The sequence below is a fragment of the Lissotriton helveticus genome, chromosome 9, assembly GCF_964261635.1.
Source record: "Lissotriton helveticus chromosome 9, aLisHel1.1, whole genome shotgun sequence".
In the NCBI taxonomy this organism is placed as follows: domain Eukaryota; kingdom Metazoa; phylum Chordata; class Amphibia; order Caudata; family Salamandridae; genus Lissotriton; species Lissotriton helveticus.
In genome coordinates this window covers 1,194,186,114-1,194,205,797 of record NC_136070.1, presented here as the reverse complement: position 1 = coordinate 1,194,205,797, position 19,684 = coordinate 1,194,186,114, and the positions used below count along the sequence as shown (strand labels likewise).

At 44.7% G+C, this 19,684-nt stretch overlaps 1 protein-coding gene across 1 annotated transcript in view; it reads left to right on the top strand.

Annotated features, from left to right (window-relative positions):
* SUMF1 (sulfatase modifying factor 1) overlaps positions 1 to 19,684 on the top strand; it is a 268,047-nt gene that overhangs the window by 10,596 nt on the left and 237,767 nt on the right. The window contains exon 2 of the mRNA XM_078661661.1: positions 11,218 to 11,391. Coding sequence (XP_078517787.1) covers positions 11,218 to 11,391 — 174 coding nt within the window. The remainder of the gene's footprint in view (positions 1 to 11,217; positions 11,392 to 19,684) is intronic.

Genomic DNA, 19,684 nt, shown 5'->3' with positions numbered 1-19,684 from the left:
CTTCAGATATGAATCGCAACTGTACCACCAGATCCGTGGCACTTCCATGGGTTCTACCTTTGCGCCGAGCCTGGCCTGCATATACATGGCTACCTTCGAGGAACATTTCATCTACCCCGCCGACACCAACCCATTCCTCGAACACCTGTCCCTATGGCGTCGCTACATCGATGACATTTTGATCCTTTGGAAGGGGGATCGGACGAGTTGTGAGGCCTTTTGCTCATGGATTAATCTCCAGAACCCGTTTCTCAAATTTACGGGTACGATTTCTGAATTATCACTCCTCTTCCTCGACCTTACAATCAGGTTGGATCCCACGGAGATCACCACCACTCTCTACAGGAAAGAGACCGACAGGAACAGTCTCCTCCTCTACCAGAGCCACCACACCAGGGCATTGAGGGAGAATTTACCCTTCGGGCAATTCCTTTGGATTCGCAGAAACTGCACGTCGGTGACTGATTATAAACGCGAAGCGTCTACCTTACAACACAAACTCTAGGAGAGGGGCTACCCTACCAGACTTCTGAAACAATCAGCTAAACGAGCACTTAACAACAATAGAGAAGCCCTTTTGGAGACACATACTAAGCCAGTAGATGATGCCATCACATGTGTAACCACTTACACCAAGAATTCCACCTTCATCAAGAAGATAATCAATTCCCATTGGGGCACTCTGAATTCTGCTGGATTGGACATTCCACGTCCACGCTTCGCATTTAAAAGAACTGCCAACCTTAAGGATACCTTGACCCACACTCGACCAAAGAAGTCAAGTACCCACCACCAGAATACACTTTGGGACTTACCACCAGTGGTTGGCCATTTCAGATGTGGTAACTGCATCGTCTGTCCACAGTCCATACAAAGCAAAGAGATTACTCTATCAACATCTTTCACTTGGCATATGAACAAACATACCAACTGCAACAGCAGCAGATGTATATACATGCTCACATGCCCCTGTGGGCTTAAATATATAGGCATGACAATGCGCACTGTGAAAACACGCATAATTGAACATAACAGCAACATTCGCTGTACTAAGACACACACAAGGCTATATGAACATTGCAAAGAAGCCGGCCACTCAGCAGAAAACATGAAATGGGTAGTCTTAGAATGGCACCCATCCATCAGTCAACAAGCACTACATAGATTGGAACAGAGGTGGGTGCACCGCTTACAATTAGACACCTGTGGGCTGAATGATTCTGTCCCTTGGAATCAGCTAGCAAGATAACTCTTATGACTCACCATTAATACTCTGCCTTGCCCGGGATGATGTTGAGATTGGACACATAAAAAAAGACAGACTTAATCAGTCCCTTTACACACTCGGGTGCCCTCACACCTTCCAACACCCACATCTTTCACCCACAGCCCAATCATCCCTTCATAGCATGACCTGTACGGGGGGCTAATATTAACCCTTTGGAAGACGCCCATAGGACGCATCCGGTTTACCCGCCCCCTTACGGCCACGCTAGTTTTGGGACGCTCCCTTACATTGTTGATGGTCTCGCCAGTTTTGGGACGTTCCCTGACGTAGCCGCCTTCATATTCATATTCAAATACCACCTCTAGGGTTCATTGCAATTCTCTTCAGAGGGATGTACCGCCTTGAGACCATATAACACACTCTAGTAGGACTCGGGGGGGTTTCGATAGTTAAGACACTTCTTTCCTATCCCATGATACTTGACCCCTGACCCTATCGTCAGTTCAGTCAACTACATTTCCCGTCCTCTGACACGTGAGACTCCTGATTGGCTACCCTGGCAAAGACGTCACAAGGGACACGCCCCTACTGAGACTCAGAAGCCCGGCATTTAATGGCGACTGGGTCACAGCGCTCTACCGGCTGTTCCGCGTGTAATTACACGCCTGAGTGTGTGGGGGTAGGTTACTAATGGCGCCGACCTCTCGTCGCTAAGGTAAGCAATCTGGGCTTTTAACTATTCTCCGACGCTGCTTTTTTGACGGACTCCCCAAAGAGACCACATGGGGCTTCACGTTACCGCCGGGCTGCGGACAATGGGGACTGCCCTTGCCTGGTCCTGCGGCTCCGCCTGATTTGGCGGGCGGGGCCGCCACACGGACTTCTACACCCACGGCCCACCACACCGCTGGTCGCACCGTCGACCACCGGCGCACTCGCTCGGCACCTGCGGGCGGGGCCGCGGACTGAGACTGGTAATATGTCCTACCATACAATACAGCCTGGCGTGGTGGGACTCCGTGTGATTTACTGGCTGTCCCGTCATTCAAATTCTTCCCTCGACTATGATCTGGTTATGACTCCTTGTCTCCCTCCCTCCCCTGTTTATTATTTCTACAGGGAGTTATCGCTAACGCAGGCCCCACCTGAACCAGCCGCGCAGATTGACACAGGGTTTGCAATGGTAAGCCCCGGTACTTGCTGGTAGTCATACTTGCTGGTAGTCATCCCTTTCAGTCCCTGTCTTCCACCACGGGGGCCACTGGCTGTTCAAAATAAGCTATCATTTCTTGACCCGAGAGGCTCTATTGTTAGAAAGTAACATACCTCGAGTTAAGATTAATATTCACAGGTGTTCCAAATAATACTTTGGGCAATATTTTAATGAATGTAATGAAAGTCTCTCTCTCTGTACGAAGTCACATGTAAATAATGGTTTCAGCACCTAGTGAATCACTGATGCCTGGGTGCTTCATTGAAACTTGGGATACTTTTGACGCACAACTTGTAAGCGTTTTTGGCATACAATGTTTATGTTATCTGTGTTTAATCCTTAGGTCTGACGGTGTTGCAGTACTTTTAGCTTGCTCCAGTCATAGACCGACCAGGTTGTATAAACCATACCCCTGAGCTCACCTCTGGGCACCCAATGAGTTTATGAGCACTATCTGGTCCTCAAGAATTGCCTTTAGGGCATGAAACATGTTGACCATGTCTGAGGGTTGATATGAGGCCATACTAATGGTCATTTTGGTCCTCAATACCCCTCTGCACTTTTTAACAAAGTGGCTAGCCACACGAATAAAGGTTACTTTGTGGACTATCCAACTATTTTTAAAACTCACATTTTGCTCACTACCTCACTTTTCTATGTACCTCATACGCTAGAAAATCACGGCAAGGAACAAAAGATCTCCGTAAAAGAGTAACACGCGTTGTTACCCGTCAGGCATTGCAGCGCCGGCTTGACGTAGGAGCAGGAAGCCGATGATGCAAACAACATCACAAAAGGCTGAATGAGACATGTCATCCAGCCCATTAGTTGTGTGAGGCTTCTTAGTTCCGACAAGGAACTTGCTGACTTCCCAAACCCCTTTTCCTTTACTACTTCTTCCGAGAGAGAGACTCTATTACAGGCTTACTCCTAGGGGAACTTTGTACAACTTCTTTTGCTACATGTTCTTTGGACAGGTACACTGGACCCCTCTAAACACTGTCCCCCTTCGTCCCCCTCTTTGTTCATATCCTCTTCAGCTGTCACCTCTTGATTGTAATTTGAAAGAGGTACTACAGTTTTAATGCCGGGTTTGGTGGCCTAGTGGACTAAAGCGCCACTGTAGGGACCTGTGTTTGACCTCGTGGTCTTAGTTTCAAATCTCTGCGAGTCCACTCAGCCCTTTCTTACTTTGGAGGTTGATAAAATGAGTACCATTGAGTTGGGTAACAATAAACATTTGTTATTCAGTGCCAAGATGCCCGTTGCGGTGAACGTGCGCTTTAGCATTTGGTGGTTTCTTCTCTACTTGCCCAATTGGTGACTGTTATGGCATTTCAGTCCCCTTGTGGGCTTACTTGGCAGATTGGGTGCCGCGGGTGTTGCACAGCTTTTCTCTTTCTCGCCCTTTGGTTAAACCTTTGTGGGATTTGGTTTTAAAGGCCCTGGTTTTGGATCATTCTGAATCTTTGGATTGGGTAGACTTTAAGTTTGTGACTTTAAAGGTGGTGGTTTTGGTGGCCATAAGCTCTGCCAGGGACATTGGTGAATTGGGAGCCTTTTTGGCTAGGGAACCATTTTTGACATTTTCTGATGATGGTGTTATTCTTCATCTGGATTCTTCTTTTGTGCAAAAGGTTGCTTCCACATTCACGACTCTGGAAGTGGCTCTTTCTGCTCTGTGTTCTAAGTCGGGAACTTCCATGGAGGACCAGCGATCTTTATTGGATGTGAAGCAAGCTTTTAGTTTGCTTGGCTATGACTAAGTCTCTTAGGAAGACTGGCTCTTTTTTTGTGGTGTTTGGTGCTTCTTCCTGGCGGGACAAGGCTTCCTTTTGATCCATCAGTAGGTGGATCAATCAGTTCATTTCTCTGTCATATTCTTTGTCGGGGTCTCCTCTTCCTGCGGAGATTCAGAGGCGATCCACTCAGGGGATGGCTGCTACCTGATCGGAATTGAAAGGGCTGTCCATCTCTGAGATTTTCAGGGCAGCTACATGGGTGACCTCTAATACATTTGCTAAGCATTACAGGCTGCAAAATGTTTTGGGTGGTAATTTTGGTTTGGGAGTTTTACATGTGGTTGTTTCATGAAACACGCCCTCTTGCCTCTATGACAAAATTACTATGGGGTGCTGCAATCTGTGTTTGTGTATCCTCATGTGGTTTCTGCTTCCCCATGAGGATTCTGCTTCCCCATGAATGCCGGGTTGCTCAGCTTGGGTATTCCCACTTGTAATGAATGAGATGAGGACATGGGGAACCTGAGAGTAATGTCTTATTAAATCAATCAATCACTAGTTTGTTAAGCGCTACTATTCACCCGTGAGGGTCTCAAGGCGTTGGGGGAGCGGGGTTTCGCAGTTTCTAGTCCATCAAGGAGGGGGTCTGTCGAAGAGCCAGGTTTTGAGGTTTCTCGTGAAGATGGGGAGAGATGTTGTCTGTCTGAGGTGGAGAGGGAGGGCATTCCAGGCTCTGGCCGTGAGGAAGGAGAAGGAGCGGCCACCTGATCTGGTCTTTCTGGTGCGGGGGACCACAGCGTAGGAGAGCTGGGCTGATCGTAGGGTCCTTTGGGGTGCGTGGAATTAGAGTCGACTGTTCAGGTATGCTGGTCCGGTGTCTTGGAGGGCTTTGTGAGCGTGGGTGAGCATCTTGACGGTGACTCTAGCTTCGATGTGGATCCAGTGGAGTGTGCGCAGGTGCTGGGAGATGTGGCAGTGTCTTGGCAGGTTGAGGACCAGTCAACCAGTCAACTTACTGGTAATCTTCATTACTCCTGGTCCTGTTGTCCTCATCCCATTCACTACGCCCCCTCCCTCCTGGACAAGACCGCCTTTATTGGTGGGGGCATGGTAGTTCAGGAAAAATTCTGGGCAAGTACCTCTTAAGTACCACCCAGTAAGAGGGGGTGGGACAGGGTACACCAGTATTCCTCTGCTCTTTTTTTCTTCTGTCCGGTGAGTAAATATTCTCACTTGTAATGTATAGGACGAAGACAGTAGGACTAGGAGTAAAGAAGATTACAGGTAAGTAATAGGATATTCTCTGGCATTCTGAGACCATGTCGAAGCCATCGTGTTTGTAGCTAGGTTGCTGATAACCGCTGTACACCTCCGTAGTCTCAATCACGACCGGGGTGCTTGCTCTAAATAAGCCCCAGCAGGATTTAATTAGACAACCAACAGCAGTTATTGTATGTGACTTTAATTGTAGATAATGCTGCACTTAATTTACAATTAGGTCAGTGGCCTCAATTCTTTGTTTTGACGAGTATTCTGTGAGTGATGCGCTTTCTCTACTTTGCGAAAAGGGATCCCTTTTCATGTTTACAATCAAGCTGTTTCAGCTGCCATACAGTATTGGCCATGGGACAGCAAGGTATTCCTGTTATTGTGTTCTGGTATTGTGCCTTTGAGGGAACTTGCTCCCAGAGGCTGACTCATTTGGTAGCTGCCCAAAAATATACAGTTTGTTTACTTTGGCTCTTAGAAGTTGTTCTGTGAAAAGTCTGCAAGTGCTGTACTTTGTCATCCTACCCTCAGTTAAATGCATCATTTGCCATATTTTTGTAAGTAAATATTCCTCTCCGTTTCTCTTGGCTGTGTTTTGTTCTACAGTGCTGGAAGTTTGAGAGACCTATTTGAACTCCCTAGAAATCTTGGCCCATATCCCTCACTCTGACACACACATCCACTTACGTATTAGCAGCTTCTCACAAAGCGATTGGCTTGTAGCTCACAACAACGCCTGCTGCAGCGACTCAGGGTCATCAGTTGCCATGGCAGATGGGTTTATATATTTTCTTCCAGATGGGGCTCAGATTCTAAACTTCCTGCGATTTGCTTGTTGGCTCGGGAACTTAAGTCCAATGTTACTTATTTCAGTTGCCTCTCGTCTCTTAAACAAACAAAAAATTATATATATATATACACGCGCAGCCCTCCTGTGTACAATAGCCTCTACTATATGTACACAGATGATACACAGCTAAGGTGTCGGCTTCCCAAAGAAGGATGTAGGCCTGGAAAAAACCTCTTAACATATTGTCTATCCATGGTGCTTCGGTGGATTACAGCACACTTTCTCAAATTAAACCTATTCAAGACTGAATTTCTGTTTGCTTCTTTAAGGGTCTCTGTGTGGATTGCAATAGTTGTGCCCTTACCCATGGGTGTCAAGCCAACTCCAGCAAACTACATGTGCAAATTGGGGCTGCCTATTTATAACAGGATGTTGCTGGAAAACCAAACCACCATAGTGATCAGCTCCTGCTTTATCCATCAAAGGGTTCTCTGTAGAATCATCCAGTTAATCTGTTACCACCTCCACGTTACCATAGTCGGTGCCATAATCCAATCTAGGCTTGAGCTTCGAGAGACAATATTGAATAGATTGTAGTTAACTCAAAGCGAAGCGGCTCTTTTTTGGTTGGTTTTAACAACTGGGTCCACGTCTCCTCCACGAATGTATGACGTTACAATGCATACATTTACAATGCATGCCTTTAGAACACCGTTTTTACTTCGCAACATCCTTTACAACGTATTCTTTTACATTGCATGCCATTACATCGCATTTTCAGAAACTACCTTTACAACGCATTCCATTACATCGCATTATACCTTTACAAGGCATACCATTGGAATGCATACCATTACATCGCAATTAAGGTAATTGTTGGATAGTATAGGGGTAATAATTACTATTCTAACTCCAGTGAACGCAACAGGTAGGGTAAGTGTTGGATAGTGTAGGGGTAAGAATTACTATTCTAACTCCAGTGAGTGCAACAGTAGGGTAAGTGTTGGATAGTGTAGGGGTACTAGGCTTTGTAATGGTATGCATTGTAATGAGTTGCGATGTAATGCCTGCGTTGTAGTGACATGCAATGTAATGGCTGCATTGCAATGAATGCTATGTAAAGGATGTTGCGATGTAATGACTGCTATGTAAAGGTAGTGTGCAATGTAATGACTGCGTTGTAAAGGTCTCTTAATTTGTAGCCCATGCACAGTGGAGTCAAGATTAACGTGTTGACTCTTGTGCACACATCCTAGTGCCTTCTGATGCTATAATTACTGGAAGCAAAGATTAGCTACCAGACATACCCTTCAGAGAATCCTTGCACTGGCTCAAATTGTGTTGGTGGAGGCCTCTATGGCTAAAGCAGTCCAAATAGGTGATCAAGCTATCTTTGTCACTGCCGCAAAGCTATGGACCGTTGGCTACTGCTGTGCATGGAGCAGTTAATGTTGACGTTTTTGAAGTGAAGTATGACCTGGGTGTTTTCGTTTATTTAAAATGCAGTCAAATGTTATGCTTTGTTAGCTGTCATTCTAATCTATGCAAGCTACTTTGGTGGTAGCAAAACAATTTTGCATAACATTACAATTGGGGTGTGGAAGCTAATACTACTATGGTATCCTGTGTCTGTAATCATAATAATGGTGGAATAGAATGTTCGCCTTCTTCTGCGTATGTTTTTACTGGAAGAGTTGGAGATTCTAAGGAAATAGTCATTCTTGTACTAGTGGGACGAGATGATGACGAAGTCCTATGCTAAGGAATAAACTACTAAGAAACACTGCTGTGTGGTACTGCTTGGATTTGGTGAGGCGATACCACAATTAGACAATCAATTACAATGCAGTAATGTGACCCAGCTCTACAGCTGGGCCATTTAAGGGCATCTGGAGACCACTTAGGCATTTCAAGTTGGGGACTTGAGGATTTGTTGGTTCCCGTATTTCAAACTATGTATGTACGCGAGTACGGTCTGATGCAGCTATGTGCCTAATTTATATTGCACTTACCTTGTGTGATGCGATCACCTTCGAGGGACTAGATTGGGATTTACCAGGGGTTACCCTGTTTACTCAAATGATTGTTAGTCTTAAATGGTTCAAACTAGTTCCCTTTTACATACTCCCCTCCTAGCTCTTCCCACGCCCATTTAAATTTGCATTGGACGTACAGGGGTGGACACTAGCCGGGACATGTCCAATGCTGGGTTAGGCTTGAAGGCCTAACACCTCTGTGCCAAGATCCCGGATGCCACATAGCCATACTCAGTCCTGTGTGGGACCCAAAAGGAACACACTCATTGAGTGTGCTTATGCAGTCCCTCACTCCAGTTTCAAACCAATGACCGCTCACTCTCTGCCTCTCATGCAGGCATACCTCTAACACTCTCTGCAGTCACATCATACATACTTGCATCCAAGTTTACTCAGACAGTATCCAGCTATCTGCTCTGTTGCTAACCGACCCTTACGAAAATGACAATTTTAGTCTGTGTGACAGCAACTTTACCAATATTTGGGCCAACAATAGTGTTTCGCACACATCTGACCTGGAACACTGTACATTATTTATCCTCTTTATCTCACTCACAGGTCAATCTATAAGGCAAGCCTTTGTTCCAAAGAATGAAGAATGGGTTTTGTTTTAAACATGGTGCCCTATTCGCTATAAAGGGCCACTCAGTGCCCCGCTAACAATTGCCAACAATTGGCATTCTTGAGTGCTATTGTGGACGTAATTCACCGAATGGCCCTTTTAAAACAGTGTAGCGAGGCTGTGTTTTGCCATTTGGAATTGGTAGAGCAGTGGCGGGCTTTGTATTGTAGTTCATGGGGAATGGTGGGGCCAGAGCATGTCGCGGCTGAGCTCGGTAAAAATTCATTCCAAAGCAGAAACTCCTGTGAGACAGGATGATGGTGCAAATGTGAGACGAATAGCAGAGGAGTGGATTAGTTACTTTGTGGTAATTATATAGTAGCTAAATAATATAATAGCACGAGTGGCTCATTCATACATTTGTGCTGATGGTATGCCTACACAGCGTGACTGCCATATAAATTTGCATCCCTTTACAACAATGTTGAAGTTAAATTGTAGTCTGGCAGAAGCTGCCATTACAGTCGTTGGTTCTCACAATAATCCCACACACTGCCCTTATACAGCAGCCTGCTACTTCCACAAAACACGTGACAAGATTTAGAGTTGGGTGATGAAGGATAAACCTCACATCTCTGGGGCAAGTTATACTTTTGGTTGTGAGTCCATAAGTGTAATCGCCTCCGTTTTAAGGGTAGTATGTTAAACAATATGCTGCGTCTATGATATTCTGTACATTTAGAACGTCATACAGAAATCTAGGAATGTCCATTACCACCCAACAATAAATCAGCCCCATATAATTATCAAAATTGCACAAGTTTCAATCCTTCACCAAGATAAAAGTGGATGTATGGAATGTGAAAACGCCCTTCGAGTTGGTAATCACAATGGGCTTTCTTCGCACAGGAGGTATCTAGAAACAGTAAGGTTAAAAGTATCCTCTAATCGACTCTACCTAAGTGATATTTCGGAGACGAGTGTTAGACCATAGTTCTAGAAACCTGGTACCGGCTTTGCTACTGCTCATCATAAATGGAATGGCATAAAATATCTTCAGGGTCTGCTTCTGTGTCTGATTTCCAACAAGTTGATTGCAGGAGTTAAGTGGCTGGCTCCTCGGATTTGCAGCAAGCATGAATTCAAGCCCGGATTGCAGGAAGCACCGAACCAAGCTCAAACTGTAACAAATTAATCTCCTCAACAACAAAAACTTCTGTATGGGTCCTAGTTTGTTACACCTGCCTTTTAATGTCCTTATATAAATGTGTGGTATGTAGTGTAGGGACTGAAATACCTCATGTTTAACATTTGTAAGTTGGTTATGACATATAATTGATCTGCTTTGCACTGCTACCCCACTAGAGTTTTCTGCCCATCTCCCGCACTGGGCCCTACACTATTGCATTGAGAAACTATTGTAGAGTTTCTGAAGTACTAGTTGTCCCAGACTGAAGGAGTCTCTCTATTTAGGGTTATCTCAGTTTATCCTGGAAAACCCTTCTCACCTGAAGTCTCACTGCCACAAGGAAACTGTCATCTTTGCAACACAAAATTACCCATACAGGCAGGACAGGCAGATTTTGAATGGATTGTGCTACTGTTATTTTTGCCAGACCCCAACTGAATCTAGATCCAAACGCCAACATATTTCAACCCTCATGCTAGTGTGACCTGTACACATCCCACGTTGAAGTTCGTATATTATATTCACGTGCAACCCACAACTCTGCATCCAAAATGTCTTTCTCCCTAACAACGCTGAAGACAGTCTGCCCAGACACTAGGCACGCATGACAACCATAAAGAAAAACCATCAAAATATTCACACTCTTGACACCCACACTGAACCCAGCAATAGACGTAAAACTGAAAAGACTTCTCCTACACTGGTTAGGACCTCTGTCTCTCTCTTTCTTTATCAGTCACTGTCCCCTCTTTTCTCACCTCCCAGTCATTTGCCTCTCCTGGCTCAGCTTTCGCCTTCATCACTCTCTTCAATAACACCAAAACAATCACAATCAACATCACTCCCAACATTCAGAAAGCTTGGAAGTCTTTGAAGTTCCAAACCTCACCATCTACAAACTGAGAGGCAGTAAACCAATCGGGCGCTCACACACTCACTCAACCAGTTTCAACCCATTTGCACTGCCAGAAGCTCTTCCTGGAACAAGTGTGGGTAGGTGTGCTTTCCCAGGCTGTGCTCACCACAAGGCATAAGACCCCAATCACATGCTCACATGCTCAACACCCGGGATTGTGTGCACATGGAGCGCTGCCCTTCTGGTTGCTTGAAGCTTTTTGCAGAGGTTTTTAAACATTAAACAGTGGTACTCATGGACATGGTTCTGAATTCCTCTCATTGCTTTTGCAGATGGTGCTAGTACCTGCTGGGGTGTTCACAATGGGCACGGATGATCCGGGCATCCCTCCGGATGGAGAAAGCCCTGCCAGGAGAGTGCACATCAATGCTTTCCACATGGACCTCCACGAAGTCTCCAATGCAGCATTCCATCAGTTTGTAGATTCATCTGGGTACAAAACTGAGGTGTGTATTTGATAGTGCAGATGTGTGAAGGGGTCTTATGTCTTATAACAGTGATGGAGAGCTGGCCTCACAGGGGCGGAAAGCCGGCTGGGTTACTTAGAGCAGCATGCATGGAGTGATTTATTTTGCATAAGTGTTTGCCTGACTGACCGTTTTAAAATAATGTATTGGGAGCTTTATCCAAAGGTTTTTACCCCTTCCCATCCCCATAACATTTTCTGCAGCTAAAATGCTGGAGCAGAGAATGTGGCAGTACTAACGAGAGAAAAAGTTAGAATGTGTTTTTGTCATGATTTGCTATTGGCTCTCTTTGGGCAACATGTTGTAGTTCAGATTATAAACAGATTTAAATTGGGAATAGTAGGTATTTAAGAAAGCATAGTGTCAGAATGTCATATAACAGTAGTCTTTCACATCATGCCCTTGGGAAAGTTTTCAAAAGTGAAGTGTAAAAATAAATGGCTTTGAAGTTTTTTTTTTTTGTTCCTTTAGAAAGGAATATTAAATCCTTCTCTTGTCTGTCACGGTCATGTTTAGGTTCTGCCTAGTGGCATTTGACATCAGTAGGTAGAGCCTAGGGGATTGATGTTAGAAAAACAATATCGCCAAGGACAGTATGTGACATCATACCAAATTGCATATCGTGCTTCCGTTGATCTGCGTTATGCCGCACAGTGTATCGGTGTAAGCAGGGCACACTCAATCCGGGTTTATGCAAATCCATCATTATCAAAAATGAAAAGCTTTGCTCTGCCGTGATCTTTGAGGATATGTCTGATATGTCTGATTGCAAATGTTGGCCATTTAAAAAATGCATGGATGTACAAGCAATGTGCATTTGTAAATGCAAAATTAATACACTTTCACCGAAAAGCAGAAAAGAAGGGCTGCCTAACATTAATCAGTTAAGCAACACTTTCAAAAGAAGCATCCTGGAAGGAAAAGGAATTTATTATATTCGAGGTCAGAAAGTCAAAGACTGTAAAGCATAAAAACTAACTTGAAGGTACCTATACACTCATAAAACAGAAACCGAGCTGCACCACATGTAGAATGAAAAGGCAATGTATATGCAAATAAAGTTTAGAACAATTTGACAAAGTGAACTTCCGGCAAGGTCCAATGGTATTTCTTCACTTTATTGTGGATTTATTTCAAATTCATAAAAAATATCAGCCAACTCGTTTCGTCCAGTTAGAGATTGGACTTCTTCAGGGCGTGGTACGTAGATGCATTAATGGTCGATGACATTAAGGCATCAGATGAAAAGTCCTTGGCCGAGATACGTAAAGGATTAATATCTGCCTGTATCTAATTTAACAAAGGTCATTGATAATTTCACCAATTCAAGGTCAGGCAGAAACTTCTACTCCCAATTTCAGGGTTGTATAAGTCCCTGTAGAGATTATGCTCCTGGTATGGAGTGTGATGTATTCCTATAGGTACTGTATCGATTCCCCTATTCCTGACCCTGGTCTGGTTAATAATTAACTAGCAGCCATCTAACGGTGCAAAAACCGTTATCTGATTAAGCCACACCACGGCACAGAAGCGCGTTATCTGATTAGGTCATAACGCATGCCATCTAATTAGACAAGCGATATTCCTCCAGCCCCTGATAAGGCATACGGAGTTCTCAAAACAAATCAAACCTACAGCGACCTGGGAAATTCCCATAGCCATTGTTTTGATTTCACAGAGAACTTCAGCAAAAGAATGTGCGAACGAGCCCGTTCATATGACATCCTTATTGACGTATATATGTCCATCCTTACGTCAATCTCGGCACCTTTCAGGTATAAATATTACCGACATTGCCTTAAGCAAACACATGCGGTGGTGACGAGATCGGAGCAGCGAGACGTGCCGAGGAGCCCAGCAGAGAGCGAAGCCCACAGGCGCTGCCCCGCCTTCCTGACGCGCTGAGAACGAGACATTGCCTTTCTCCTGCTGAGAAATCCAGCTCCGGCGCTTCCAAGCAGCCCTCGCAGGCAGCTGGAATATCAAGACCTGGGATAAGAGATACCAGCCCTCCATCATTCTAGATCTCAGGTACAGAACTGAATAACCCCTTGCAGAGAATTCTCGAGTCAGTCCCTTGGCAAACAAACTTAACTTAAACTGCTACTTATCTACTCCCGCCCACGTATTAAGCTTAGGTCAGGTACACTAGGGTAGGCGAGGTTAGAAGCACCAGTTGAGTATGATTAGTCAAATGTATATATGTATGTATCTATTTTATCCATTTTAAAGTATCATATGGCTCAGAAACCATATCAATGCTTTTACAGTATTATTTTATAATTCTGTCTTTACTGTATGCACTTTACTTAACTATAAGTATTACAATAATAGCGATTCATTTCTCTTGTATGAGAGAGGAGACTGATCAATAAATAATATCTTTTATTGAACACGCCCGTCTTTTCCTTTTCTCTACAATCTGGTGAAACTAAGAATGCACTGAACTGACTGAGTAAAATAAGTTGTCTTTTGTTTTCACACGACTCTAGAGATACACTCTTGATTAGGGGAGAGCAAAGTTGTCATGTTCTATGGTTGTCAGAAACTAAATCCCTTCTTGTCTATCCAGGGAGGTTAAAATCCTCCTTGCCTATTCGAGAAAGTTTCTAGTGAACTCTGAGCTAGCTGGCAAACACAAAACTTTAAGTCTAATATCGTCGGTAGAAGACCTAGTTAACCTCTGCCCTAGGTCTATACTATTGAAGATATTATTCCAATGCGCAGAGCCTATTGGGATAATAGGAACTACACTACAGGAGCAAAAAGTGATTTGTATGTGGTTCCCAAGGCGTAATAGCAAATGAGAAAAGGTGGAGTGAATAAGCTACCCTAGCATGGACACCGTATTCAGTGTCCACGGGAACGCAAGGCCAGCAAGATGGCGCAGCGTCCTCATAGTAGTCTCGAGCCCTCCTGACAACAAATGAAGGTGACCTCTGCCTCCTGATATTGCTGGACCTTTGAGCTGCGTTCGTCGCAGTCGACCGTCTCAACATCATATGCATCCTGTAATCTCAAATGGGATTCAACAGCAGAGCTCTTCACTGGTTCCCCTTCTACCTTTCTAACCAGCAACAGTCTGTTCACAAGGTGCACCTCCAGGTCCCAAAAGATCCCCATCACTTCCATAGTCCCTCAAAGGTTCATATTGTCCCGTCCTCTTCGTGCTCTACGTGGAGCCACATGGTGCTTTTTTCACAGATAAAAGCATCATTATGCACCAAAATACTGATGATGCAGGACTTTACCTTAAAGTCTCCTCTTCTTCTGTCATCCAGTGCCTTTATACACTACCATCACATCATCCAGACATGGATTTTCAGTGCCTACCTGAAGCTCATCCGAGCCTGGAGAAAATTCCTGTTATTTGCCAAGAACAACAAATATGAAACCGTGCAAATCTGCCTTAATTACATGAACCTTGATGCCTTTGAATCCCAGCTTTCATTGAATGCCAAATCACCTTCATTCACCCTGAACACTGACCTCACCCTCAAGGAGCACACAGCCAAAAAGAAAAACAAACACTGTCTGGTACCAGCTCTCTCTTCTAAAGAAAGTTAAACGGTTTCTCCCAGAAAGCGACTTCATAACTGTTGTTCATGCCCTAATACACTTAGCTCGGGATAGTGGTAACGCCCTAATTCACACCAGACTCAAAGCTGGCCCTCACTAAGGGTATCCTACATGCAGATCTCATCCAAGGTCTTGAGAAATATGATCACATTACCCCTATCCTTGTGTGATTTCATTGACTCCCCCCATGCTGGCTTGCACGGTCTTCAAAACTAGCTGCATAATTTACAAAGTCACCGGCACCTCTGCTTGTCTTGCAGACAAGCTCCCCATCTCTGGGGACGCTCGGCACACCTGCAGCCAAGACGTCATGAGACTGCAGATCAAGGAATGTAAACAAGAAAAAACCAGGCAGCGGGCCTTTTCAATCTATGTACTCATGATCTGGAACATCATTCGCATATCCATTAGGACTGCCACAACGCTGCTCCAATTTTGGAAAAAGTTGAAGATGCTCCACTTTAAAGAACAGTGCATCACATGCATTAACAGCCCACAAACTGGCGACCTCTCCTATCACTTGTTGACTTTATGCTGGACTTTGATACTGCATAGTGCTCTGCTGCTTTTTGGCTAGGTTCACACTATAGAAATACCATACACGCTCATATATGCATGCAATGCCGTCATAGGGAGTACTTGGTGTAAATAAAATAACTAAATTAAGTATGTGCAAGACCCACATCCATTGCTGGAAGCCATGAGACACTTTTGTGTATGCCTAGTTTGCTTTAGTTATATTTTTGTCTAACTTTTCACTACTTCAAACTAATAAACCTATTTAAAATGTGATTTTTAGATGTTCTAAGTCAAAATAGCACCTTAAAACACAAAACACTAATTGTAGGTATCTTGTCGCGCTAGACCAGTCAGTCAAAAATTAAAGCTGACCACAAGCTACTGCTAGTCAGATACAGTGACCAGATCTATCCCGGTGGAAAGATCACTTTCTGACTTAAAAGATTTTCTAGATATTTTTTTGTTGTTGATATTTTTGATATTTATGTATTTTTATAAAGCGCGAACATTCGCTCCCAGGGGAGCATCTTGGCGCTAAGCTTGCGAACAGTAGGTTGATGAAAAATGAAGCAGGTGAAAGGATGAGACTAAATGGCTGCCAGTACGGAGGTATCTGATTGTTTGTACACCCATGTCTTGAGGAGTTTTCTGAAAAGACCCTCCTTTTCAGTCAGTCTGAGGCTAACTGGTAGGTTATTCCATGCCTTGGCTGCCAAGACAGTGAAAGTTTTCCCACCCTTGGTTTGATATTTAAATCTGGGAATCAGGATGAGGTTTGTCCCAGATGATCTCAGACATCGCGGAGGATTATAACGCACAAAACGATGTGTAAAGTAGCGGGGACCTGTGTTTTGCATAGATTTAAAAACGGTAAGAAGCAATTTAAAAAGAATTCTTTTGTGCAATGGGAGCCAATGCAGAGCTCTTAATGCTGCTGAAGCTGATGACCTTCTGGGAAGTTGTAGGACCAGTCTCGCCGCTGCATGTTGTATACTCTGCAGCTTCTTAAGGGTGGACTTTTTCACACCAGCCATTAATCCATTGCAGTAATCAAGTCGGGAGAGTATTAAGGCTACCGCGACTGATTTTCTAGCTGCAATGGGGAGGAAATCAAAGAATTTTTTCAGTGATTTAATGAGACCAAAACAGCGTCCAGCCGTGATCCTGATGTGGTCATCGAAAGAGAGAAGTGAATCAAATTGCACACCTAGATTCCGAGCTGATGCTACTGCACTAGGGGGGGCTTCCGATCCCATGGGCCACCAGTCTTTCGGACAGAAAGATAGATCTTTACCCAACGGTATAATTTCTGTCTTCGCACTATTGCATTGAAGATGGTTTTTGTTCAACCATTGAAAAACATCCGATAGGCAGGTTTTAAAACGAAGGTCTGCATCTGGCCATTTTTTATCGATGGTAACGACAAGTTGTGTATCGTCGGCATAGGACGTGACAAGGATCCCATGAGATTCTATCACAGCGAGAAGGGGGGCCATATAGATATTAAAAAAAAGAGGGCTTAATATGGACCCCTGAGGTACTCCTGATGAAATAAATTTTTCGCTGGATAGATAGGGACCCAAAGACACAGTCTGGGACCTATTGGATAGGAACGAAATTACCCATGCCAAGGCTGTGTCTGTCACGCCAATCTCTCGCATTCTGTTAATCAGGATGGCATGCGAGATGGTGTCGAATGCTGCTGTCAAGTCAAGCAGGACGAGGACTGTCTGTCTTCCCTCATCCTGCAGAAACCTAGAGAAAATTCCTTCTCGACGGGTCTGGCTGCAGACTGGATCCTAAGGAGGGTTCAATGACGGCTGCCTTGTGAATCGGCGATCCTTGGTGTGAGCCTCTGGGAACTTGGAGTGGTCCGTGTTGACAACAGGAAAGCTCTGAGCTGGTGAAATCCAGAATTTGTACTAAGAAACGTCTCGTTGGCAGTCGGATGTTCGATTGCCTTGTTGAAGTCGATATCTTTTCAGCAAGGAAAACCATCAAGTTGAGTCTGACCGGTGATTCTGCGTCAGCAGATGCAGTTTCGACATTGATTTCCCCCATCTACACTGGTTGTCTGTAGCAAAAGTTCTTTAAAAGTTTCTAAGTGTCCAGTTTTGCAGGTTTTAGGGTCAAAGGAGTACACGTTAACACCAGCCAAGGGCCCGCACCATGTGGGCACCACTTGGGGGTTAGGACTCGCTCTCCCAGAAGCTTCCGGCACAGTCCAGGGCAAATCCAGTTAGAACTTATCACCTTGGCCATTAGAAAATATAGTCTTCTTACAGTTTTGGTGGCCCTGTGGCTTAACAGGAGGTCAGCCAACTGACCCTTGGAGTGAACTTCTCTGCCCTGGGTACAAGAGATGGTCCAGCCCTTGGGGTCTCTCTCCATAGGTTAAACATCTGGTGCAGTCCTTCTGTCTTCTACAGGCCCAGATGTGTTCTGAAAAAGGTATCTAGGAATGACACGAATATGCCTGGCATAAGCTGGTGGGTGTGGGAAAATCTTTGACCAACAGGATAAAAGTTGCATGGGGCAACCCTATTCTCTTTGGCATCACGTCTTGGGAGTTTGGCCCAAAATAATCGCACAGTACACTGCTCTGCCAAAATCTGACATGGCAGATCCTTCTTTCTCCGGGGCAGAGCCGTGGGTATACCCTTGAGGTGTGTCTTGGGAAGGGAGAAACTCCCACTGTAAACTAGTATTCCCCCCCACTGGGATTGGTGCCACTCTGACTGACTACCTGGACAATGGAAAGGGCAGGCATAGGTGTGAGTTACATTCGCTTTTGACAGGATACCCCTTTAAAGCTTGTGCAATTGGTGGGCATATCCCTCAGGCCATCCTTTTAAAAGGAGGTCACTCCGATCTCCCACCCAAAGACTTTTTTCCCCCTTTCCTGTGATCCATTCATATCTCCTTGCAAGGGGCCAGCAGGCTGCCAGGTGACGGTTGGGGATTAACTCTGAAAGGGCAACCAGAGGCTTTAGGCAGAAAAATAGTAACTTTCTTATTTCTGAAAAAGTTAGCCAAAATTCAATTTTTGCATTGGTTTTTGTTCCAGCTGAACAAATTAGTATTTTCTCATCTAGGGCCCATCTGAAGGTAGCTTTATTAAATGTAATCCAGTGTTTTGTATGGCACAGCCAGCACTGCTACATTGAAAAGTGGGGTTGGGGTCTGTTTAATTGTGAAGACATGTGGCAGTATTAAATACGTATGTCCCACCTGAAAATACTTTGCCTTACGTCTTAGCGATGGTAAGGCCTACTTTAGAGGTAACTAACTATATTTAAAAGGAAGGTTTAGGTCTGTTAAATGGGAAGGCTAAGGCCTTCTAAGAGTTTCCAGCTGCCTGGGCCTGTTATTGATTCCCCCATTAGGAATGTGTATTGGTACCAGACAGTGAACAATAGGGTACTAAGAATGGGCAGGATTGTTGGTGGCAAAGCTGTTCCCTTCCTTATTTACATTTCAAAGGGCTTGCCTCCAGCGCACACAATAACACCTAACACTAGTCTTTTGTGACACTAAACTTCTTTGAGCGTTGGCAGGGGAAGGGAAGTAATTTCCAGAACCAGATGTGGGGATATCCTAGAAAATGTCCCCACTTTAAAGGATGGCACTAGATAAAAATATTGGACCTCCTGAGCCCCTTTTCAGTACACTCATGGACCTGCAGAAATTATAGCAGAAAGACTCTCTTATTCCACAGAAGACTGCCCTGCTGCTTGAGGCCTGCCTTATTCTCCAGAGGACTGCCCTGCTGCCTGAGGCTGCCTTGTTCCTCAGAGGACTGTTTTGTTGCTACCAGAGAACTGCTCTGCTCCTTGAGGCCTGCCTTGTTCCCCGGAGGATTGTTTTGCTGCTTGAGGGCTGCCCTGTTCTCTGCTAAGAAAAACTTGCTCTCTTCATCCCATGATACCTGATTGACTCCTAGGGTCATTTGGCTGACCTTCTGTTCAGAGCTACAGGTACGCAACAAGTTCCAGAAAACTCTCTGCAACTGCCCTGCTGACCTGCTGCAACTAGAACTGCCTGAGCCCTGCTGGCCTCTGCTAGATTGAGTTCTAATCTGCCAGGTCCTCGACCCTTGAGTGGCATTAGTTGAGCTCCTCCTGTGAAATCCTGAGGTTTTGAACTCTCTGCACCGGATTTTGAGAAGGTAACT